Source organism: Nycticebus coucang, chromosome 7 (genome assembly GCF_027406575.1).
Source record: "Nycticebus coucang isolate mNycCou1 chromosome 7, mNycCou1.pri, whole genome shotgun sequence".
NCBI classification, from domain to species: domain Eukaryota; kingdom Metazoa; phylum Chordata; class Mammalia; order Primates; family Lorisidae; genus Nycticebus; species Nycticebus coucang.
Genome location: NC_069786.1, coordinates 108,938,087 through 108,964,468, shown reverse-complemented (window position 1 = coordinate 108,964,468; position 26,382 = coordinate 108,938,087). Strand labels below are relative to the sequence as shown.

General features: G+C 34.3%; 1 protein-coding gene across 1 annotated transcript in view; it reads left to right on the top strand.

Moving 5' to 3' along the window:
* Positions 1–26,382, top strand: part of ERBB4 (erb-b2 receptor tyrosine kinase 4) — a 1,129,145-nt gene that overhangs the window by 870,632 nt on the left and 232,131 nt on the right. The window contains exons 15-16 of the mRNA XM_053597917.1: positions 5,429–5,583; positions 10,978–11,052. Of these exons, the coding sequence (XP_053453892.1) occupies positions 5,429–5,583; positions 10,978–11,052 (230 nt within the window). The remainder of the gene's footprint in view (positions 1–5,428; positions 5,584–10,977; positions 11,053–26,382) is intronic.

Sequence of the window (26,382 nt, the reverse complement as noted above, 5' to 3'; positions counted from 1 at the left end):
TTAAAAATATCTTGACCTTTCTTGCAATTTTTACTTTTTAGAAAAACCAAATATTAATACTTTTGGTTCTATCCTATAGATGGAAAACCAATTTGCACAGAAGTAGAATAAATATATTCATGAATACACCATAATTTCTCTAGTATAATTTCACCAGAAAGATCTCCTATATGAAAAATTGATGTTTGGTTAACATCTATAGCAAAGCCTAACCTTTGCTAACTGCTCCTCCAATAAGTCTATTCTAGTTTCACGTAGGAAAAAAGTTCAATGACCATTTTATCTACTAATCAAATCAGAATCCATATATGACCATTGTGGATCACATTCAGATTCAGATTTGACAGACATTGTCGAGTCCCCTTTGTTAACTAGTTCTCATGCCAGGTATTTTCATGCACATTTTCCTTCGTTGTTTCATAGATATTTTTCCATTGAGGAGATACGCTCAGAGATATTAAATAAATTGCTTAGTATAGCAGATCGATAGAGTTACACTTTTAGCATCCTGTCTCAGGAAGCTTGACTGTCAATCCCATGTTCTTTCTGTTGATCGCACTGCCTTCCTTTGTATAGAGTTATGCAAGTGAATAACTTGCTTATTAATTTCTCCCAACCGTATAGATTTTTGCAGTACATTTGTGCATTCATTTGTTCCTCAAGAAATTTGGGACAGCTTACAAATATATATATTTAACAAAACCCTAAAAGTCAATGTTCTTGCAATTTTCAAAATAATTTAATAAATAAGGAAGTGCAAATTAGATTTTTAGCTAAAACGCTTTTGTCCTGAAATGACAGAATTTGTTAAGTCAGATTATTAAGATTATTACCCAGCACTTAACTTACTACATTGATTAGAGAAGGCAATAATAAGTCTAAGAGGCTGAAGGAGATCAGAGTACGGAATCAAGAAAATTTAAGTGATCAGTGGTCCTTGAAATGCCAAGCAGCTAATAACACAATGTCTCTTAGTCCTGGTCTCTGGAAAATACCTGGCTGAGCTCAAGCTGTGGTCCGAACTCTGCTCCCTAGGGTGTGGCTTCCTTTCAGCCTTTGCCATTCATACCAGGCATTCACCTGTTTCTGGGTCCATATGTTGATTATCACAACTAGAGTCAGAGGTGGTTTTGTGTGCCATGTTACAAGCTGATATCTTACAGGGGTCCTCAAACTGCGGCCTGCGGGCCACATGCAGCAGTGTGATTGTATTTGTTCCTGTTTTGTTTTTTTACTTCAAAATAAGATATGTGCAGTGTGCATTGGAATTTGTTCATAGTTTTGTTTTTTTTTTTAAACTACATTCTGGTCCTCCAGTGGTCTGAGGGACAGTCAACTAGCCCCCTGTTTAAAAAGTTTGAGGACCGCTGAATTCTGTAAGCATCTCTTTGAGACTGACACTATGATAAAATAGAGGAAGAAGTCACTGAAGAAGCTAAATTTCACTCTGGTGTTATGATTTATTCTGTTGAAATAACATTTTTGACCTTGTTCTCCAATGATAATAATTGATATATATTTGTGCTTACCAAGCACTATCACTTCTAAAGTATGCTATCACTTTTTCCATTTAAAATATAAGAAATTGAACCTATAATGATCAGAAAGTTACTCCAAAATTAGCAAGGAAATAGGATATGGAGTTGCAAGTCAACTATAGAAGTCCTAACTCCTTGTTTCTCACACTTTTCAATTCACTTGTTTTCCCCCAGGCAAGGATAAAATGCTTTCAGGAATATGACAGCTATATATAAAATGGGATACTACCCTACTTAAATAAGACAGAAATCTAGAGAGGGGTAGTTTTAAAATAAAGGAAGATCTCTGCTTTAATATCCTCATCTGTCTACACTTGGCCTTATTTTATTTTATTTCACTTATTTTTTTACAATTTCTTCCTTTCTGCCTTACTTTAATTTCTTCTGTGTAGTCCTGTCGAGAAAAATAAGGGAGGAAATGTGAGAAGAAAAGGGAAACCAGAAAAGGAACAAGAGAAGGGAACTTACTTTTAACAAACATTTTTATAAAAGCTAAAGGAGCTCTTAAGGTTGGGTAATGAAGATTATGCTGCCATAACAACCCCCGTATTGTATTTTCCATTTAAAATATAAGAAATTGAACCTATAATGATCATAGATCATTCATGACCTATAAAGCCATATTATAGTGGCTTTCAGACTTGTCTTTCATGGAATGTGGCCTGCAAGTCTAGGAAAGGCGGTGAGGCAGCTCCCCTTCCTAGGGTGCCCTAGTTTCCAGGATGCTTTTAATTGTGGACACCTCTGGTTCTACATGTGGTTTCTGAATCATGGCGACAGCGAAAGCAGGCTAAAGAGTTCAGCACTCGTCACCTCATACATCATGTCTAATTATATATCATTGTCCTAATTAAACCACACCTCATCTCTAGTGGGAGGGAAATTACAATCCGTGGCTGGAAGTAAAAAGAGAAATCAACTCCAGGTAAATCATAGCTTTGCCTCTTGTAGTAGCATCCACAGAAAAACATCAGTTATCACTGAGGAAAAAACGTGATGTTTCTATCTGGATATTGTCCGTCTGTTGGTTGTAGAGTTGAATCCAGAGGTGGCTTAGAATTAGAGGTAAAAAAGAATATTGCCTTCACCTCCGTTTTCTATTATTGTATTTATCAGTGTTTATTGTACCTGGGTTGTTAAAAGTTTTGCGAATACAGTAAGAGAAGAAGAAGCACTTCACACACATATTTCTTTAACTCTCTTTATTATGGAAACAAGATGACTACATTTCTTTTCTTTTTCTTTTCCTGAGATTTGTCAGGACATTTTTGTCAGCCTAGAACATTAGGTTTCCTATAATGATAATAACAATCAAATACAGCAATGCACCATATAAATGATGGTGCTCCCATAAAATTATAACACTATATTTTTATTGTACTTTTCTATGTTCAGATATGTTTAGATGCACAGGTACTTCCTGTGGTATTAAGTACAGTGACATGCTATATAAATTTGTAGCCTAGGAGCAACAAGCTTTCCATATGACTATGTGTGTGATAAGTTAAACCTCGCAGGTTTATATAAGCACACGTGTGATGTGCATATTCAAAGATGAAATCTAACGATGTATGTCTCATAACATATCCCTGTCATTAATATAACAGTGGTTAAGAGATGCTTAAAGAACAAGGGAGAACAAAAATAATTTATCTTACTGCCTTATACTTAAAGATGAAATATGGATTTAATTTAGTTTAATGACTTTTTGCATCTTTTGATTTCACCTGGACATTATTTTATGTTACAAGAACTTGCGAGAAAAAGAATTTCTCCCTCTAATTCATACTCTAATGGCCTCATTTTCCTGTAGTACGTTTTAGTCTGTGTTCTGCGAGAAGACCTCACGGTGTCTCTTGTCTTGCACAGTAAGTCATGCCACTGAGCATGCTTGCACAGTAAATGATTCTGCATAATATACATTATTATGTGCCTACGTACCCAAAAGTAGGTGTTAAAATCGGAAGATGTGAAGTATTCTTTTTTGAGAGAAAATAAGAAGTTACCATTAGCAAACTCCTCAGGTAGAGTAGGGATTAGGTTTTATAGGCTTACTTTAAAATTTTTATTTTTATTTTTTTGCTCTGAGGCTCACATCAAGATAGTGAAATAGTTTAGCCTGACCAAAGCGCACCACTCTCAGGATTTCTAGAAATATCTTCCTGATTAGTTTTTCTTCCAGATACCATAATTCTTCTTTAGCAGCCTTCAATTTCTAATTTTTAAAATATATTTCTTGATATCCTGATGCCTAATATAATTAATTTGTAAGGTCTGTCTGCTTTTGGATCAACATTTATGTAGGGATGTAAGGCCTTCCTCTTATCTCCACAGTCCCACCTAATAAACTCTTGGTACCCCACATTGTTGTAACTATAAACTTGATAGAATTGCCTCCCCATATACATACTCTGTCTTATTATTGTTTTTTTTTTCAATGTGAACCGTAATGATTATTGAATCTGGTGGACACAGGTATGAGTTAGGGAGAAATGAGTCGGGGAAGAAGTTCTATGCTCAAAAAAGAGAATGAAAAGTAAATTTATCATAGAGAATAATCAGAGCAGATGAATGTGTGAAAACATGGGCACCTTAGGAAAAACAGCATTTTATCAAGATGTTCTAAATTTTCTTTGCTCTAAGGATATACTGATCATCTCTTGCATGTTTACTATCCACCACACCAGATCCAAACAGTTTTAATTTTGCAAAATTTTTAGATGTTTAATATTATTTTTTAAGTAAATTTTTTAGTGATTTTCAAATGTATTTCATATAATTGCTTATTGACATTCCAATGATAGTTAATGTACATTATAAACATAAATATATAGGTAGTAATATTTAAGTTTTTCATGCTCATATTTATATTACTTTCATCCCTGAATTAGTTTCTTTATGAAGTTTTTATTTATATAAATTTGTTTATCAGAATGTCCTTTTCTGTGTTTCTCAGTATTGTGCAGTGATGTACTACACTTCCTAGAAAGAGACATCACATGATTTCAGCATTACCATTAGGTGATTTGTGACAAAGAATAACTCAGAATTATTTTTATTTGTCTAAACTGCCTAATTCCTGATAATTTAATCAAATAAATTTTAAAATTCATTTTACAAATAAAGTCATTGTACAACCAAAGGAAAATTTACATCCCACTTTTACATGAAATTCGTTCTTACTTAATTTCTATTGTATCCTTTCTCTCATTAACTCTTTACTCAGGATTCACATAGTCCCACTGAAGATGATGAAATGCCCTCAGGGGATATCTGTTAGTAACAAATATTTTGCACGGTAATATCACTAGAAATAAATCATAAGAATATACTGAGGTTCTTTTGACAAAGTCATTGACAATTTTTCTGATCTAATTAAAGCACATCGGAGGCATAACATAGAAATCAATTGACCCAGAAACTGCTGATTTCAAAAAGGAAAATATTTCAAGCACATATAGGTTGTTATAATATTTTTAGCAGGCATCCTCAAACTTTTGAAACAGGGGGCCAATTCACTGTCCCTCAGACCATTGGAGGGCCGGACTATAGTTTAAAAAAAAACAAACTATGAACTAATTCCTATGCACACTGCACATATCTTATTTTGAAGTAAAAAACAAAAGGGGAACAAATACAATTCACACCACTTCATGTGGCCCGCGGGCCACAGTTTGAGGACGCCTGACATAGAGTATGTCAAAAGCTGAATTTGAAGACTCTCCTTTACACCGTTTGGGCTACAAATGTAGCTACATCTACATTTGTGCTGCCAAGAACGCCCTCCAGTTCCCTAGATTCCCCATCACTGAAGCCTTAGTAACTGAAACACATGAACATATTCCAGAGAAAATGGCACTCCATTTTTTTTTTCTTTTTTTACATTTCAGGGACCTGACAACTGTACAAAGTGTTCTCATTTTAAGGATGGCCCCAACTGTGTGGAAAAATGTCCAGATGGCTTACAGGGGGCAAACAGTTTCATTTTCAAGTATGCCGATCAGGATCGGGAGTGCCACCCGTGCCATCCAAACTGCACCCAAGGGTAAGCATCCTTGCTGGGCAGGGACTCAGCCTTGTGTTGGTGTTAGTCAGAAGATACACATGTGTATCTTTATCTCTGACCCTGTCTCCTGAATGTAAGACCATTCGCATAAAACTCTATTTGTCTTTATATTTAATATGTTGATTTTAAAAGAAATCCTCAGAGAATGATTTAAGAAATCACTACCCTCTGAGACATGTCTGCTTAACATTTGCATATACCCACTGCATTGACACCTTCATGAGGGTAGTGAAATATGGTATAGAACGTCTTCCAAATTGTAATGGAAATTCAAGATACCAGAAAAGACAAGACAGTAATCATACTTTTGATATTCACATCTATTAAATGTTTTATTTCTGTTTCTTTGTTGTCACAATCAGCTTCAAGTGAGGATATCTCTCTGTGGCAAATACTACCTTAGATGAGTCCTTCAAGAAAATAAAGAGTAAGATATTGCTGGCAGAAATAAAAGGGGGCGCTAGAGATATGTATATTAATAACTATTTGTATTAACCTGGATGAAGCTGGAACACATTCTTCATAGTAAAATATCAGAAGAATGGAGAAGCGAGATTCCAATGTACTTAACTCTAATACTATCTAATACACACCCACATAAGAGAAAAATTAAAATCAAGTGAAGGTGGGGGGTGGGAAGGGAATGGGTGTGCTCCCACTTAATGATCTCAATTTTAGGGTATATGGCACACCTCTTGGGGACTGGACACAATTATAAGAGGAACTTTACCTAACAAATGCAAACATTGTAAGCTAATTCTTTGTATCCTCAATTAACCTGAAACAATAAAAAAAGGAAGAATGGATTAATAAATTGTGGTATATGTACACCATGGAATGTTATGCAGCCTTAAAGAAAGATGGAGACTTTACCTTGTTCATGTTTACGTGGATGGAGCTGGAACATATTCTTCTTAGTAAAGTATCTCAAGAGTGGAAGAAAAAGTATCCAATGTACTCAGCCCTAATGAAACTAATTTATGGCTTTCATATGAAAGCTATAACCCAGTTATAACCTAAGAATATGGGGAAGGGAGAGAGGAAGGGGAGGGAGGGGGGAGGATGGGGAGAGGGAGGGTGATTGGTGGGACTTCACGTGCAGTGCATCTTAGGTACTAAGGGTACATGTGTACTAAGGGTACATGTGAAACTTAGTAAATGTAGAATATAATTGTCTTAACACAATAACTAAGAAAATGCCAGGAAGGCTGTGTTAACCAGTGTGATGAAAATGTATCAAACTGTTTATAAAACCAGTGTATGGTGCCCAATGATCGCATTAATGTACACAGCTATGATTTAATTAATATTAATAAAAAAGGAAGAAAAAAATTTCATAAAGTTAGAAAATTTGCAAACACCACACTGCCCTTTTCCCATATGTCTCTTATATATGAAGGGTATGGTAAGATCAACAACACAATCAATTCTTAAAACAGAATCTTAACATAAAAAATAAATAAAATAACTAGTATATTTTGCAAAAGTAACTTTGTTACAGGTTATCCGATAGCCTAGAATTTCTTTGGCTGATATAGGACAATTCAAAGATTGGTAAACACTTTTCTGTTTTTCAAAGGAATGCTCTGTGCAATGAATAATAATTAGAGGAAGCATGATATGGATATCCACAGTGGTCGCATAATGACGCATTACAGAAAGAAGAAAAACATGGAATTGTAAAAGAAACTTTACTCACCTAACAACTTCCAAAAACTCTTTCTTAAAAGATAAAAAGAAAATCTGTTTTCGTAAGGATTTTGCTTTTTCTTCCCTCCAGAAAGTGTATAATTTTCGGACTGAGAGCAGTTTCACATACTCTCCCTTCTTCCTGTCCATAAAACCTCTTCTCCACCGTGAGTGCCCATAGGCACGTGCACGGATATGTACAAACACACGCTCTTGTTGTTGAGGATCATCTTGGGGACTTTATATCTGGCAGGAAAGTAGGAGTTTCCATAAAGAGATTTTCTGCCATATTAAGGGCTGGCTGTTAAGGGATATTGAATAAGTTAAGCAAGCAACATCATTTCCGGCCAAGAAAACATCAATTTGCAGATGCTGCTACCATTTCCTTCAGGTCAAGAAATCTGCTTAAGTCACTCTGTGAAGTGGCAGATCCTCAAAAGGTAAAGTAATACTCTGCCATTCAAATTGAGATTCAGCTTGGAAGAGCCAACAGCCAATTCATTGGTTTACACATAAGCACCTAGGTTGAGAATACTAAAATAGTCACATGGATACTTTGCTTCAAGGAAACGAGAAGTAATAAACTGCTCCCCTTGTGAGTTTCTGGCAGACTTGAGTTGAGAGTATTCTATGAAAAAAACAACTGGTACTGCTGGAGCAGAAGCGAGAGGCAGCCATGGGAAGAGAAAAGTTTGCCTGCTAAAATCATCCGCAAGAGGATTTTATTGTTTTGCAGCTAAAATTAAACCAGTAAATTATTCAATATAATGTTGATGTCAACATCTGTTGCCATTCAATATGAGACTTTTTTCTGTTTTTGCAAATCTAATTACAACGAAGTCATCACAGAAATTAAAATGAGATCACAGAGCCACAGTCTGGATGTGTGGCTGGTGTGTCTTCCTCTCAGTCCTTTTAAATCTTGATTATATGATTTAAAAAAAACACATATGGTGGGAGAAGTAGTACTAGGGAGCAATGAAGACAGATCAATTCACCAAAGCCACAAAATCTGGATTTCAGTTAAAAGGGAGGCTGAAGGTTTAATAAGGAACAAATCTCATCAGACCATTTGGAAACTCCAAGTAAATCGAAAAAAGGTGATTTTAGCAACTTATGGCTACAGAATTATGGTGAGAAAGAATTTGAATATGGAAACCCCTCCCACCAGCATGTTCCCAGGGTAAATGTATTTATTCTCTGATGACTGACTTGATTCTTAATTCTTGATTTGTGGTTTTGCTTTCATTTAGCCTTCTGCCACACTTTTTCTAATAGCTTCCATATCATCAGGTTCACTCATTTCATGAAAGTTCTGTCCAATAGTAGAATTCCTAAATTCTACATCCCCATATATATTTGACTGTTGTGGGACCATGTGCTTTGAGATCCGTTACTAAAGTGATGAGGGGGTCTATGCAGTCAGTCCCATCTTTGCAAATTGTGCATGTAGAGATAAGTATCAGAGGGGCAGTGAGAGCGATGGGATGAGGGGCTATTTTTATTCCTTTTTATTTTTTTGAGACAAAGTTTCGCTCTGTTACCCAGGCTGGAGTGCCTTTGTGTCATTTGGACAGAAGTGCTCCTCCTGCTTAAGCCTCCAAGACTAGATGTCCCTCCTCCACATTCCCCTAAAACATGTCTTCATGCCTCTTATTCATTTATCAAATTATGCAATACACATCTGTTTGTGCATCTGTCTCCTTCATTAAATTCTGAATTCATTGAAAATTAGAAAAGAGTCTAATTCATCTTTTTTCTCCTTCCAGCTCTGAGAACAGTAAGAACACTTAGCAGGCATGTAACATGGGTATTTTTTTTTTTAATGAACGAGAATATTTTCATTATTCACACGTTCCCCTCAAGTTGAAATTCACTTTTGGATATTTTTTATCTTTCAAGCGTTATTATAAAGACAGATTACAAACTAACCACAGCTTCTTAGATTCTCCCTTGGAAATAAAATGTATACTATTAATTTTACAAAATGACAGTACTGTGTAAAAAAGCATTTTGAAGAAGATATAATAGGAAAAATAAGTTCTTCAGACAGAACAAAAAGAAGACTATGTAAGATAATTTGGAAACTTTTAATAGTTGATTTTCCATTTTTAGAAGTGGTTATGGATTTTGCATAATATCAAGTCAATATTTCATACTCTCATTATTTCCCATTTGCTTGTTTTTTTCCCAAGACTTTGATTACAGATGTATTTCCAGTATTTCTATAGGTTAAAATTTGTCTATGCTGGTCAAGACAAATCCTCCAAACAAAAACAAGCAAATCTTCTAGGTAGTAGGAATGTTCTAACAGATATTGAGGAAGCAGAGAGATAGTGACTAATTGTTATTATAGGCAGGTTGTGTTAGTTCACCAATGTTTAGACTTATCTAAAAATATAATGGACATTCTAGCCTTGTATATGGGCACCTTTTTACCTTATGTAATGATTTTAACTTCAGGTCCTGTTTTGGTTTTGAAAATTAAGAGTTTGTAGAAAATATATAATCTTTATTACTAGCCAAATTAGGCAGTTCTTGAAATAATAGCTGTAGAAGGAATCTCTGTAATGCCCTAGAGCTATCTATCTTTGATGGGAGAAAAGGCAAAGAAAAAATTCAAGTACATTGGAAGATGAAAGAAATAATACTTCTATATAATTGAAAATGAAATTCTCGGGACTGGACATTAGAATTCTGTGTACTGATGTAATTCCATCGAAAGGTTAATCTCACTGTATTCTTTAGTTACCTGAGTCTCAATTTATTCATTTCCTTTAAGAGTATTTATTTATTTATTTGTTATTTATTTATTGTTATTATTTGAGTAAAAACTTATTTTTGTTTGCATGTTACGGCGCTGCTATTTTAAAAGAGAGCATCAAGATAAACGTAGCCTGATGAAACCAGTTAATTTACTTTTAAAATAAATTCATGTTTAAAGATAAGTATGTCTTAAAAAAGGCACAACCAAGGACCAGAATAATGTGATTGTATAACGTCTCCATGAAAACAGCATGAAAGTACATTAACTCATTTTCTGCCAAAATAAATCTTTAATGAGCATTAAGCATCAGGTTATTATATTATGCTGAATTGCTTCTATTTCCTTTTTTATTGATTTTGCTTTTTACTTAAATGTAAGGCCTTTTGGGAGAAACTATACACATGAAAACCATTACAGTTATTAAAATATCAAGTTATTCATCAAGACTTGTAATTATGAATGATGCAAATTAAAGTATTATAAGGGAGCTGTGTGTTTGGAAGTTATCCACGGAACCAGGGTCAAACTTCCTCTGCTGTGGACATGTTTCTTTGCATTTCACTTGGGTGGTAATTGCAATTCATTTCTGTGTATCCATCGAGCAATAATCTTCTTGCTGGCTTGAAATTCATAGTGTTATAAAAATTGTCTAATAATTATAATTTGACACAATTGCTATTTATTTTTACTGAGTTTTTAAAGTGACTAATTTTTCCTTCCTTGTATTTTTTTTAAACTTGCATCTTCCGCAGGTGCATAGGCTCAAGTATTGAAGACTGCATCGGCCTGATGGATAGGTACTTGGTGTGCTTGCTTCTATGTCCTTCCTCCCAGGCTCCGTGTGTGAGCACTGGTGCATGGGTGTGCATGTCACTGTGGACGGAGAATGATGCTTTCTGTTCTGTAATTGCCTGCAGGTGTAACGGTCCCACTATTCATGACTGCATTTACTACCCATGGACGGGCCATTCCACTTTACCACAACATGCTAGGTAACATCTACCATGTTTCCATTTTGTCACTCAAATCCTTTCACAGTTATCATGGATAAAATGTACTAACCAGTTGGGTTAAAGTTGTAACACAGGGTGTCCATAAAATTCCTGTGCAGTTTATTATGTCAAAAATTTTTTAACTTGGGTAAGAACTTTATGTCTACCCTGTATGTTAAGTTAAAAGTTTTGAAAGAAAAGAAAACATTTGCCTTTTCAAGATGCCTTTCTTACTTGTTTTTCCTTCATTCATTGTGATTTCAGAGCCCTCATTAGTAATGCCATTGATTTTTAGTTTCATATAATATCAGCAGGATTTTGAATTATTAATATGGAACTCAAAATGTTTTTCTTCTTAATTCTCTAGATAATTGCAAAGAAAAGTATTTTTAAGGGAGGAAGTTGCAAAAGTTGATCTGTGTTTGTAATATGTTTATTATTTGATTCAATTTCTGATTTTATAGTATTTAGAACTGGTTTGATATATTCCCTAACTGGTTGGTATATTTCCTAAGTGGTAACATGAGTTACCATAGACTAAAGGCAATATAGAAAATATTTTGTGCAGGTAAAGGTATAACTTGGTATTAAATATAAAATATATTACTTGGTTTTGCATAGAAACCTCTGCACTCATGTTTATAGTGGCTTTGATCATAATCACCAGAAGCTAGAAACCACTGAAATGCCCTTCCATGGTGGCATATAAATGCATTTTTACACTATTGACCAATGAAAAAGCACAAGCTGCTCATATACCCAACAACCTGGATGAATCTTAAATATATTGCCCTAATTGAAAGAAACCAGACTTAATAGACTATATACTGTACCATTCTATTCATATAGAATTCTGAAAAAGGTAGAACTATAGGGACTGAAAAATCAATGTTGCCAGGGGCTGGAGGTTGGGGGATGAATTTGGCTACAGAAGGGCAAGAGAATTTGGAGGACTAATGGAACTAGTCTGTATCTTGATCATCAGAGTGGCTGCACAAATGCATGTCCTTATCAAAAATTATAAAAGTATACATGTTACTGTGTATAAATGATAACTTAATATTCTGGGTTGAGGGTGAAGGGCACATTTACAGAATTGACTTCAATGTACAAATGCAAATTATATAAATAAAATGTGTATATCCCTGTATACTCTGAAATAAAAAAAAATGTAAAAATTATACCTCAATAAACCTGAGGAAAGTAACTTTACCATGTAATGCGACATATTATTAGCTTTCCTCGTGAAACATATAATTGCATTCTTTTGGAAGGAAGAAAGTAGTGATAAAGTATAATTACCAAAATGAGAATTTGGATCAAGTATTGCCTTCTGATGTAAACCTTTATATTAAAATATACATAGTGTAAAGGTACCCAAAACATACTCATGTAAAGCTTAGTGACTTTCTCAGAATGAAACATTTGTGTGACCATTAGCCAGATCAAGAAACAAAGTGTTAACAGAAGACCAAAAGCCTCACCATATACCCTTCCAGTGAGAATTACTGTCCTAAATTTTAACACCATAGACAAGTTACCTGGTGTTTTAAGTTTACATAACTTTAGTCATAGGCCACGAGCTCTGGAGGCTCATGTCTGTAAACCCAGCACTTTGGGAGGCCAAGGTGGGGGGATGATTGAGGCCAGGAATTTGAGGCAAGCCTGGGCAACATAGTGAGACCCCTTCTCTACATAAAGTTAAAAAAAAAAATTAGTCAGACATGGTGGTTCCTCCTGTAGTCTCAGATACTCAGGAGTTTGAGGTTGGAGGATCACTTGAGCCCAGGAGTTCAAGGTCCCAGTGAGCTATGATTGCCATTGCACTTCAACCTGGGCAACATTGCAAGACTCTGTCTCTAAATTAAAAATTAATAATAATTTATATAATAAGTCATATCGTTTCTATTCTATGCACCTGGCTTCTTTTGCTAAATATATTTATGAGATTCATCTATGTCACTGAATGTAGACTTAATTTCCTAATTCATATGTTATTGTATTTAAATATTTTTCAATAATCATATAAGCGATATTCCATCTTAATAAATTGTTTTTAATGAAATAGATAACTAAATTAATAAATTGTTTTTAATGAAATAGAAAAACTAAATTATAGAAGAACTATGTGCTGGATTTAATGGATTTATACAGCAGTGGCACTTTGACACTTGGGTGAAATCAAGACAAGCTAATGTAGTTGTTTAGAGTAAGGTTCAAATTATGAAAAAATGAGGGGTGATGGAGAGAGAATGAATGAGAAAGTTTAAGGCCTCAAGTGCTGTTTTATAAGCCAAGGTTCATATTGGGCTGTTTCTACATTTATGAAATACTTTTTCCCCTTCAGATCTTGGTCAAGTCACTATACTATCACTCTGAAGAGTGTTTTACATGTTTGTTTTAATGATTTTCTTATAATCATTCTAATGGACTAGTTAGAAAGGTACGGTGAAGTATGCTATCTTTGGAATCAGATTTTCTGAGTTCAAAGCCAGGCTGTCATGTTTTGAAATGTGACCGTGGGTAAATTTATTTATTAAGTTATCTAAACTTCACCTTCTTTGTGTATAAAATGGGAATATTGCTGTGTTCATAAATTGATTGTAAAGATGGAAGGTGTCCTTAGAACAGATTTGGTTCATAGAACAGTGTTTGGCTCATAGAATAATAATGTTATTATTTATTCTCCATGTGTCAAGAATTCTCAAACCTTGCGAATAGAACATGCCTCTCAGAGAGAGGAGACAAGTTTCTGTCGTCATCCAAAGAGCTTTCCTATGTACCTCTAGGCCTCTTGATGGGCTCCTTAAAGAAAGAGATGAGCCAATCTCTCTTTACCTTGAGACTCTTAATCATAACAAGGGCCATTGGTACTGATGGCTATAAATCATAGACTGGTATTCAGAGGCAGATAGAAGTTTAAAATGACAAAGACAAATCACTTTTGGTTTTTAATGTTTCTAACTGAGATTGTATGATGCAAAATCATAGTGCATCTTATTATTGAATTAATATTTTCAACATTTATACAAAAGCATTATTGTAATTCTCAATCTTTCATACCTTCTAATTTGCTGACTAAACTGCCTAATTTGTGACTGTGAATGCCTGAGTTTAAATAGTGGTCCTACCATGTTTCTTATCTGTAAAATGGACATGATAATGGTAATGTTTAAATTCAGAATTCTTATACCTCCTCAGACTAGGGTGAGAGTGAAATGAGAACATTCCCATGAGCCATCCTGTATATGTTTGTGGATAGTAGATATTGAAATGTTGAAATGTTGAAATCATTGAAATCATTGAAATGTTGGCACAGTAATCTCTGAAATACTCATGAAATTAGAAATTTATGTATTAGCAGAGAATAAATACAGTAAGTCATCCTTATGGAATTGACATACCAAAAGTTCTCAGGGTTTAAGCATTTGAATTTTGTATCGTTGTTCTGAGCACAATGATTTCAAAGAATTGGTAGCAGATAGCCTATTGGTGCTTTCAGAGAACTATTGGGATCTTTAAGACATGTTTTGAACTTAAATATACAGCAACATGATTCTATTTTTCAATCGTATTGACTTGTCAGAATTAATTGTCTTGTCAGAGGTGTTTATAAGGCAATTTGAAGTTTACATGAAGGATAGGATTTAGCCTGGATGTTTTAGAAAAGTGTTTATGACCATGGAACATTTTGACACAAATTGGGTGAGAAGGGCCGGTAACAAGTACCCCTTTTTCTTGGTCCTTAATATTGTGCCAAATGCTTACCTCTCTCAGAGGGGGTGACTGTACGTTTCACTGAAAACTCCCTTTAAATGTCATCCTAGTTTTTTAAAGCTCTGTCAATAGATTGCAGTGAATTTTACATAATGAGAGGACAGAAACACAATTGAAAATAATTGATTTAAGTTTCATATGCCATATTTTAACTAGGAGATTATCCAAATGCCTTGTTCTCTTTTGGTCACAGAAAATTACATAGAGCAAGTCAATGTGGCCATTTAAAAGTACGTGGAGTTCCTGCTCCCTACTGCCCCATTATGCTGTACTCTGTCTCCTATACCAGCAGGGAAAAAAAAAAAAAATGGAAGATTTAAATGAAAACAGGTGAAATGTTTCCAGTCTTGATTGACTTTCATTTTCTAAGCAATGCTATTCTTTCCCAAGCCTGAGATTTGTGAATCGGTTTTCCACACTCCATTTGCCTTACAGGCTGCTGCTGGGATTTCTTCCGGAAAGACTGGACAGAATAGAATAGGTTTTGTTTTTTTTTGTTGTTGTTTTTTTTATTAGTTTCCTGGAATATGTTACTTCTAATGAAAACAATACTTGATATTTTAGAACCTCTTGCTACTTCTCTTATCTGAATTAAATGCCTTAAAAATAATATTTACTTTTGATAGTTTCTCTTTCCTTCAGAAATCCTGTGAGAATGTGTTCAGAAGGATTTGTATTATTCTTTGCATATTATTTATTTTAGCTTGCACATATGCTGTTTCCATATAGAAAATGTAGGATTCTATTCTGTTTTAGATTCTTTGTCAAAAATATATCCAAAGGTTTTTTTTTTTAATCCTAAACTGTTATTTTTAAAAGGCCTAAATATACTAATCTCAATAAATAAAGACTATTGGCAAATCATTTATGTTAGTTAGCAATACAAAATGTGAATTGACTAGCAATTCTTTTTAAATTTGTGAGATAAATTATGAACACTAGTAGCTGTCTGCTCAAGTGTTTTTATCTGGCTATTCGCTCAATATCAACTACTTGAGGTGCTTCACAATATAAAATGAAGTAATTGAACTCAGTTTAATTCTCTAAATCTCACATGAGCAGCAATTTGAAACATTTTATGTTCTTGTCACATTTTACTGCTGGTGTCATACTTTTACTTTATAATGGTTATTACCTAACAGGTCGCATAACGGTTTTTCCTTCAGCAGCGTAACCCACGTGATATATGGGAGAGATGATGTGATATTCTTGGTGCCTCTTTCTCAAGCAGCATGATTTTTTCTTTGTTTTGCCCCCAAGGAACTTAGTTCATAACTCATGTCCAAATCAAATGGTCGAAATCGCCCTTAGATGGTTACCTCAGTTGAGTGGCAGTTGTGTTATGATCCCTAAGCCCTGTAAATAAGAGTACACAGCCTTTTTATTATCAGTCTGTCTTCACTCCTCCATATTCCGTATATTAAATTTACTTCTGAATTAAAGTGAGTTTGAAGATGTGAAAGAGACTATGTGAATCTCTTCTTTTCCAGTTTATCCCACACTTCCCACCCTCAAAATATGCAATTATCAGGAAATTATAAGAAAACAGTAAACCATCTCAGCTAAGTTTTTGTTAATTACTGTTCATATAGTTCAAGTGCAATATTAAATTACAAGCTTGCATGAGTGGCTTTTACGTTAATAGCAAAATGCTCATATATTGTTACCAAAGCTTCTAGAGATCCTAGAAATATTAATACTGTCTTCAAACTCACTAACTATAAAAAATATGACCAGAAGAATACACCCTTAGGATTGAAAGTCAAAGCCTTCAAGAGCTTTGACTTCATGGCTATAACAGGAAATGTAAAGATAGCATTATTAAATTGGAGAGACGTTGATTATACTAGTTTGGGGTCAACGCCAAAAATTTAATGGGTAAACTATTATGGATGCTTAACTTACATTCTTTCCCAAGAGCATATTTTTATGGAGTAGAAATTACATTTTATAATTCTTAATGTACGATTTTAAAAGTTGTTAGGTTTGCCTATATAGCCTATTATCTCAAAATACCTTGAAATCATAGAAATTAACTACCTGACAATCTGATATCTATTATTAGAAGTAAAAGCAAAAAGTGGTAGGTGTTTCTGAAGCCTTACCTCCTTTCTTTAGATAGACATTTAGAGTTTTAAAAGTGCTTTGTATGTATCATTCCAAGGTTCAACTGCTGGCATTCTTTTCTTATAAGGTGTAACTAGAGGTATGTGTTCATCATTAGGAGGAAAACATACAAACTCTTTGCAAATATTTCTGTAGATGGGTTATACAAAAATATATTTGACAGTATATCAAAGAAGAAGAAAAGTGGCAGAAATGGCAAAATAATCAAGAAAATTCCTAATAAGGAGGAAATACCTTATACTTTCCAAATGACTAAGAAGTAAATATGTTAAATTATATATGTAGGTAAAAAAATGACACCTGAAAAAATTTTACTTGGCCCCCTAACTGATGCAGAAGTTACCAGTAAAGCATTGAGCGCTAATGTAATGCTTTCTCATCTTGTCAGTGCCAAATGCTATTAATTCAATGACTTCTAATCAATATGCTATAAGATGATTAGGTTTACCAAATATAGTGTTTATCTTCAAACATGTATGCCTACCTCCTCCAGGTGTTGAATTATTAAAAGTATGCTTAATGTGTGAGTAAAATGATTTCAGTTCTCTTTAGGGGGAAAAAGGGCATAATATTTATTTACCCGTAAATATATTAAAGAAAACTTCCACAGTGTGAAGTAGTGAATTAGTATCTAGGCTGTCATTGTTTGGCCCCAAATCTAGTTTGAAATCCACATACATGGATTATATATGTAACAGCTAAAATGGTAATAATTTCTTAAAAAACTTGTGATTAGGAAAACTGAAGGGGTCGTTAAGTTGCTATGCAAGTTGTCTGTTCTTATGTAATAAATTGCCACAAACTTAGCAGCTTAAAAAAAAAAACAAAATAAAATGTAGTTCTAAATGTAAAAGTACAGTCTGGTATAATGGGATTCTTAATTTTTCGCTGGGCTGTAATCAAAGTGCTATCTGGGCCGTGTTCTCATCTAGAACTTAGAGTTCTCTACCAAGTTCATTCAGACTATTGGCAGAATCAAGTTCTTTGCAATTGTAGGACTGAGATTCCCAATTTATTGCTGATTTTCTGCCTAGTCTGTACTCAGATCCTGTAGCCATGTGCATTCTTTGTCATGACCCCGCACACACAGCTTCAAAGCCAACGCATCACTGTTTCAGATCCTTCTCACTCTTTGAATCTCGGACTCAGATTTGAAGGCTCGTGTGATTAAGTTGGGCCAGATTAGCTTTCTATCTTAAAGTCAAGTGACTTGAGAACTTAATTTCATCTATAAATTCCTTCACATCAGCCCTCAGATTAGTGTTCGATTGAATCAGTGGGAGAAGGTGTATGTATAGGCTAGTGCCTATGATCCTAGGGCCATCTTTAATATCTGCCTATGACATGCCTACCATAGTGCCTTTAGCATATAACATTTGCAATGGTGCCTCTTGTTTCTTTATTTTTTTTTGTTATTGTTCTTGTTGTCCAGGGAATTCAATTACTTTCTGTACCTCATGCAACATTGCTATGTAAGAGCACCGTTATGTCTAAGAGATAAATTCATTGTACTTTCGCCAGATCGTATATTCCAGTCTTGCCTCCAAACAGTCTGATGTAAGCAGTAAGGTATTATCTTAGAAATAGTGTGTCTTTTATACATTTATATAGCATAAGGTAAAGTCTCTATGTCCACATTACCTTAATGATATAATTCCATGAAGGTGCCCCAGGTTAACACAAAATTTATGATCTTTTCTTTAAGTCATCAGACTAATGAGTCTTCCTAAGATTACTCTAAATGTGCCCTGTACAATATGGTAACCACGATGTACGATAGTTACCATGATGTATAATGGTTACCATGATGTACAATAGTCGTTGAGCACTTTTGTTGCAGGCCAAGTGCAGTGGCTCATGCCTGTTATCCCAGCACTTAGGAGGCTGAGGCCAGTGGATTGCCTGAGCTCACAGGTTCGAGACCAGCCTGAGCCAGCGCAAGACCTTGTCTCTAAAAGTAGCTAGTCATTGTGGTGGGTGCCTATAGTCCCAGCTACTTGGGAGGCTGAGGAAAAGAATCGCTTAAGCCCAGGAGTTTGTGAGCTATTAAACCATGGCACTCTACAGAGGATGACAAAATGAGACTCTGTCTGAAAAAAAGAAAAGGAGATTCTCTAAAAAGTATAATTTTCGAAAACATAGTGTGAAAAAGGGAGTGTAAAATATCTCATTAATAGTTTCCCAAATTGTTAAAATGTTAAGACTATGGATATAGTGGATAAATAAAATGTTATGATTAATTTTATCTTATTAAATATGTTTATTAGAATTTTTTAAATGACTTAGCTTGTGTTATATATCTGTTGAACAACACTGATGTGGCCCAGTCATTGTGAAACTTTGATAATAGTTTTACATACAGTAAGAACAGTGGAAGAAATATTTTTCCATGTTTACAGAAGGGTGTTTATTTCATCACCTTCAATAAATTATAGATGGGATGAGTCAGACAGGAAAAAAAAAATTACTTTTGCCTGAACCCGCTGCATATTCTTGTGCCTTCGTCTGTACACACAGATCATATAAATTTCTACAGGAGAAGATTATGATAATTTAAGTCTGCATTTGTAATTCCCAGTATCACTTACTTTTAAAATTGAAAATTACTGAAATAAGTAGGATTAGATTGTACAAACTCTTTTGAAATTGTATTTTATCCTCTATTTTAATTAAAATATTGTTTCAATTTTTGAATTTCACAAATGAACAACACTTAAGCAAAAAGATTTCTTGGGTCAAAGTTTTTGTTTCTGTGCCTGACATATTCAGAAAATACTCAGAATTATCTCTTCACATAATTTGAGTATTAGACTTTAAGTATCTTTTTTTTTTTTTTTTACATTTTCTATTTAACTAAAGGAATCTAATTAACTGGGACCCCCTTCTGTGATGTAGTTATATAAAATGATGTGTAGATATTAACTCAAATTACTTTCTTCATGCTTTTTCTTATTACCTCGGCACATTCCCTAACTAATCATTCTTTCGTAAACATACAATTCTTTTTCTATGCTGCGTTTATAGGCAGGAGCTAATTAACAGGGAATACTGTGATTTACCAACAAAACTTGCTCACAGTGATTTCATTTTCTGCCATATCCAATCTCACTCCAAAAGTGTTATCATTTCATTGTAATTTTTCAGTGAGTCAGTACTAAAGAATAAATGAGAAGGAAAGGGAAGCCCACCTCTTATAAACTTTCAATAGCCATTGTAATTTTTACAGCATTCTGTTCTGCTTCTCAGAGTAAAGCATTCCATATGCTTGAATCATTTATGGAATACTTATATTTACTTTTAGTAGAGTCTAAATAAAACTACAAAAAAAAAACTTTTACCATAAAAAGTTTACTCTTTGAGGGGAAAAATACTCTTTTTCTGAAATAAATAAAGCAAAATTCCTAAGCTACTTTATTGAACTTCTGGACCCCAAGTCCGAAAGTTCAAATTCCAAGTTCACGTCCCACAGTGGATAGAAAAATTGTTCTACATAGAGGAAAGAAAAAAATAAGGGGAAAACCAAAACGTCAATTTTATTTCTTTCCCAGTGTAGAGATGCTTTCTTCAAAATCTTATATTTATTTAGGAACTTGTTTTTGATGCTTTTAGAAAATCAGACTCAGGTGTGGTGTCATGCTTCTGAAGTCCCAGCTACTTAAGAGGTTGAGGTGAGAGGATCCCTTGACCCCTAGAGTTCCAGGTTACAATGAGTTGTGTTCACATCACTGTACTCCAGCGTGGGTGTTAGAGCAAGGCTCTGTCTCTTGGGGAAAAAAAATCAGAGTATCATATTTAATAATGATGACAAGCATATAATAGTTATCATTATTGCCATTTACAAATGAAGGAACAGGCTCATTTAATAATGTAAAAAAAATCATTTATCTATTTTTAGAGCAAAGGTTTGAGCATGTCTGATTCTAGAGACCACATTTCCTCTCGCTACCAGGTTAGTCCCCCAATACTAGACACAGTTAAGAGGTATTCTTAGGATGAGGATAATTGAATATTTTATAGCTTACTTAAACAATTTCTCTCATTATCTATCCCTTAGTTCTAACTTTTACCTATTAAGCCTACCTCTAACATAGAATTTTATAATACTGTACTCACACAGGATATTTTATTCTACAATAAAACTTTCTATAATCTAAGCATGTGCTCCACTAATTGGAACATAGTGCAAATTGTTTAATCTAAATATGTCAGACTTTTCTTAAAATTCTAAATATAGGAAAGAAATCATGAAAAAACTTAGGGACACATTTTTAAAATGGAATTTATTTACAAATTCTACATATTTTGGGGGAAAAAAGGGTGTGGTTCCATTTGAGAACAGCTTCCACCAGCCAGTCAACTAATTCTGTAATGCTACCATCTCCAGAGTCACACATCTAAGATCTGAGTAAAAATTCAAATTTCATGGGCACTAAAGTGAAATAAAAGACAATGTTGTGCTGAGCTCTGGAAGGTCCTCACCAGCTCAGTAGAATTTGTGGGACTAAGCAAAATTGATCAGCTGTAGTGATGAATTTGAGCAGCAGAGTATGAATACTAGATTGTATATCATTTGGCTCTGGTTACTGAGGTAAAAAGCGATTCTCCTGAGGCGGGTAAAGATGCAAGTAGTGGATTTGATGGTGAGAAGATTGCAAATTTACTACTTATTCTTTTTAAATGAAACATAAAATGGAATCATCATTTTAGACTACAGTTGGGGAGGCAATATTGGATATTTAAAGAAAGAAAAGGTTTAAAGTCGTCCCTTGAAGACAGAGAGACGTTATCCAAGAAGCACAGTACCATAGCTAGGCAGTGCGGAGGGTCCACTTGAGATAGGCAGACGTAAATTAAAGTGCTCGCTCTCTGTAAGTCCTGGGCTTTATCCATCCACATTATGATTGCTTGAATGTAGACGTACATGGGTACTTGGAAATTTGAGTTTTGCCAGATAAGAGGACGTAGAGGCAAATGAGTTAGGATAGCTGATATATGGTGTAAATTATAGTAAAGAATCATAAGAAGTAATTGAATAAGGAAGGAAGCTGGCATATGGGGGAGCTAATGTACAATGAAAACACAATACGTTCAACATCTAAAAATTCCAATTGCTAGCTGGGCGTTGTGGCGGCCGCCTATGGTCCCAGCTACTTGGGAGGCTGAGGCAGGAGAATCACCTAAGCCCAAGAGCTAGAGGTGGCTGTGAGCTGTGATGCCACAGCACTCTACCGAGGGCAACAAAGTGAGACTCTGTCTCTAAAAAAAGTAAAATAAAAATAAAAATTGCAATCGTATGAAAGATTAATGAAGTAAAGATACCAGATTAGGTGGAAATAAAGGAGAGGAGGTTTTAGTCTGAAAGTGGGTACTTAAAGTCAAGATTCTGGAGGTGGCACAGTTACTGGTAATGTGAATAGTTTGCACAATCAATGTGAGTTGGTGGCTGGACCCATTGGAAGTGAGTAGTAGGGAACTGGGAAGCTAGGAATTTGAATGAATGAAGAGAAGTGGGAGAGTTGGAGAGAATTGATCAGAATTAATAATTAACTGGATATGAAAAAATTAGGATAGGAAGCTGTCAATAATTTTTCCTAGATTTATGATTTAAAAATTAGATGAATAAGGGCAACTTTAATTCAGTTTGTTCTTGTGACGGTGTACTAAATTAGCCCTCCTAAGCATGAGTCTTACATGCATTGAATTTGTGATGACTTGGTCACATGCAAGTGATGTGAGATGAGAAATTTAATATACAGATGTGGAAGTTTTCCTAGTATTGATAGCTTTTGGGAAATTTAGATGTAGTAGAAAGGAGAGAGATAGGGAAATAGTTGGAGAGGAAATAATCAATAGAAAGATATTTTGAACTTTGGTAAAATTTGAGTCATTTGGAAGATCTTACAGAGTGTGAAAGGTTAGCGATACAGGAGAGAGAAGAGATTATCTTATTAATTAGCTTATCTATTAGCTACAAGGATTAGCAGACCAAGAAAATATGAAGGTATTAGCCTTGGAGAAGAAAAGACCCCTTCCTTCACCATTTATTAGGAAGATAGACGTATGGCTTTTGTATTCAAAGTCTGAAGGAAATTTCTGTTTAATGTTCTAAACTGTCTTTGGAGTTGTACATGAAATCATCTTGCCAAAGGGGAGGGATAATAGTTTAGGGTGTAAGACATGTTTGAAGGGAAAGATGGTCTGGAAAATTAAGTGTAAATATAAACTTTGCTAATGTTTGCATTCAAAGCATTCGGATATTAATTCACAAATCATTAATAATCTGCAATGTCTTGCTTTACTTATATCCAACTTGAAGGCCACCCTATTTTACTTTCCCTGTAAGGTAAGTTACAGGTTGCAGTTTGCTTTCAGTGACTCTGGACTCATTAAATTAGAAAACTGTTAAATTTATAATCATAATCTAACAGCATCCTGTATGCAGCCTGAGAAATTAAGAGATTTCAATATCTGGGGTGTTAATTGCAAAATGCTGACATATATCAATTACCCCATCAATACCTCAAACATCAGCAATTGTGTGATTTTGCAGGTACAGAAAATTAGTAAATCTGTACATCATGAAATATTTTTCCTATTTCAGTTTTTATTATGCTCTCAATTAAGAAATTATGATGGAAAGTCTCCTACAAATTCTTTGGCTCGGAATTGTACCAATGTAACTAAACTTATCTTCAAGCAAAGGTTTCTGCCTTAGCAATTTGTCCCATATGCCTTTCTCTTAAATCCAAGGCAAGTTAATGTAAAATTCATTATTCTCATGGTTAAAGCTCACTAGCCATATTTTGAGTATTTCTTTTTCTATTTTTTAAATTTTCCTGACTTAAAGTTAATTGTTTTATTAATACATTATAAAACAAAAATTAAAATTATGAAAGGAATACATGCTCTGTGGATAAGTATATGTCATTATGTCAGTTCTGTCACGCATTAATACACATATTATTAATAACATGTCTATAGGCTAATAGGAGTTTTTGTTACAGATATGAGTACACATTCTACATAGTATTCAGCAACCTACTTTATTCACCTCGTGGTACTTTAGAGTTAGCCTTTCAGGTCAATAAGTAGAACTCCTTCTTATGAATGCATTGTATTCTTGACTATCAATGCATCACAAATCTCCTATTAAAAGATAAGCTATTTCTAGTTTTATGCCTTTTAAAAATTATAAAATAAATAACATATATGTGTATGTCTGGCTTTATGAAAAAACATGTTTGGCTAGGGATTAATTAAAATGCATAGAAATATTTGATTTTGTTATTCAAATTTGCTAGTAACTCTGAAAAGTCAAGTAGGAAATATTAAAAATTATAGAAGTTATAATATACATTAAAAACATTTGAATTGTAATCTCAAAGTAAAATACAGTAGAGCCTGTGTAAGTTGATCGCCCAGTGGTGATGTAACAAACTAGTCAACATACAGAGGTGGTCGACGTAAGGAACTAGGCCTACTGTACTGATATGTATATGTGGTGCATGTCCACGCTATGAAAATTAGGTCAACGTCAGGAGGTAGTACATGTAGGGAGGTGGTCAACTATGGAGGTTTTACTGTATATAATTTATAGTACATCATTTTCTTTTATTAGATGGAAAATTAGATGAGTCCCATCAAAGCATGGCTGCCATATTTTCACCAAAAGTTGCCAAAGACTGCATGATTTATAAATTGCATCTAATGAGTTTGTAGTTTCCTTTATGGTATTTGTAATTTTATTATAGGGAAGACTAGATGGGTAAAGATATACAATCCACTGTCTTTCAAAGTTTGTTGATTTATTAGCTGGTTTTAAGCCACCTTAGATGGTCAACTATACATATATGTATCTTTAATATTGCAAAAATTCACAGAATGACCTTGACCCTATCTAGTCTGGGGATGATTGATAAGTAAAAATTACGGAATAACTTAGTAAGTCATGGAAATGAGTAATTCTCTTAAAATACTAAGCCTAGATTAATTGGAAGGACTTTCCCTTTCTCTCACTCTCTTTAAAGTTCCTGCAGATATCATTAATTGATGAGGAAGGATACCTGACATGAATTCTATAGGAAGGTGCCCATTTTATACCATGATATGTTTACAGTTGTGTTCTCTTTATTGATCTTTTGTTATTTGCTATTCGTAAATACCTAAATAGTAATATATACATATATATATATATATATATATATCCAAAATGTACCCAGAAAGAGATGATTGTGTTCTCAAACAACTAACTCAGTGCCTGAGGGTAAAGTTAGAGCCTATGAATTGCTATCTCTATTTGCTCTAAGAAAAACTGATATTTTGTTTTTTTTTTTTTGAGACAGAGTCTCACTTTCTCACCCTCAGTAGAGTGCTGTGGCATCACAGCTTACAGTAACCTCAGACTCTTGGGCTCAAGAAATTCTCTTGCTTCAGCCTCCCGAGTAGCTGGGACTACAGGTGCCTGCCACAACGCCCAGCTATTTTTAGAGATAGGATCTCACTCTTGCTCAGGCTGGCCTTGAACCTGTGAACTCAGGCAATCCACACACCTCAGCCTCCCAGAGTGCTAGGATTACAGGTGTGAGCCACAGTACCCAGCCCGAAAAACTGAAATTTTTGTGTAAACCCAAGTTGTATAAGTAAAGATAGGTATCTTGGATAGATAATATCTCTGGTGGAAAAATAAAGATATGTAATTGGAAAAGTTAAAAGGCTGAGAAGAAAAAGTTTATTGATGCGCTTCCTTCAGGAAATTTGAAAAGAAATATTATATTTACTCTATATTGCTTCTAGATTATTTCCTTAATGACCATTTACAAAACAAAGAAATTTTAAAACATCCTCTCCTGGATGTCTGCGAACAATACTTAGCATCACATATGGCTGAATGTTAATAATATACATAATTTTAATAATAAAAATAGACAAAGAACAGATTGAAAAATTAATATTCTAGCTAGAAAGAGAATGTTTCATGTAGATGTGGGTTTTTTCCTTAGTAGTAATGATTTCTTTTGCATGTAAATGAAATGGTTTCAGGCAAAGTATAAAGTTGTCTTGGTATTATATTATTTCAATGTTGTTTGAATTGGCTTAGGTTCGATTCTTTTTTCTTTTACATTATCTGGAGGCTGTGAATCTGTATTCAGAGCATCTGCAGAATCATAACATCGTCCAAGCAATTGCTTTTGGAAAAAAAATCGGTTTCCCCATAATTAGAAATGTGTTCTAATTAAGGCTTGGGTGTTTATATAAGTTTAAAAAGGAGTTACATTACTAAGCATTGTTATTAGATGCTTTAAGATGTGTGTTTGTGAATTAAGTCACAATAAACCTCCCCTTAGAATACAGAAAGTAATTCATTCTATGTTAAAAACATTATTTAAAGTGAGGTGCAATGACCAAAAGCCTTTGTCAAGGAGGGTT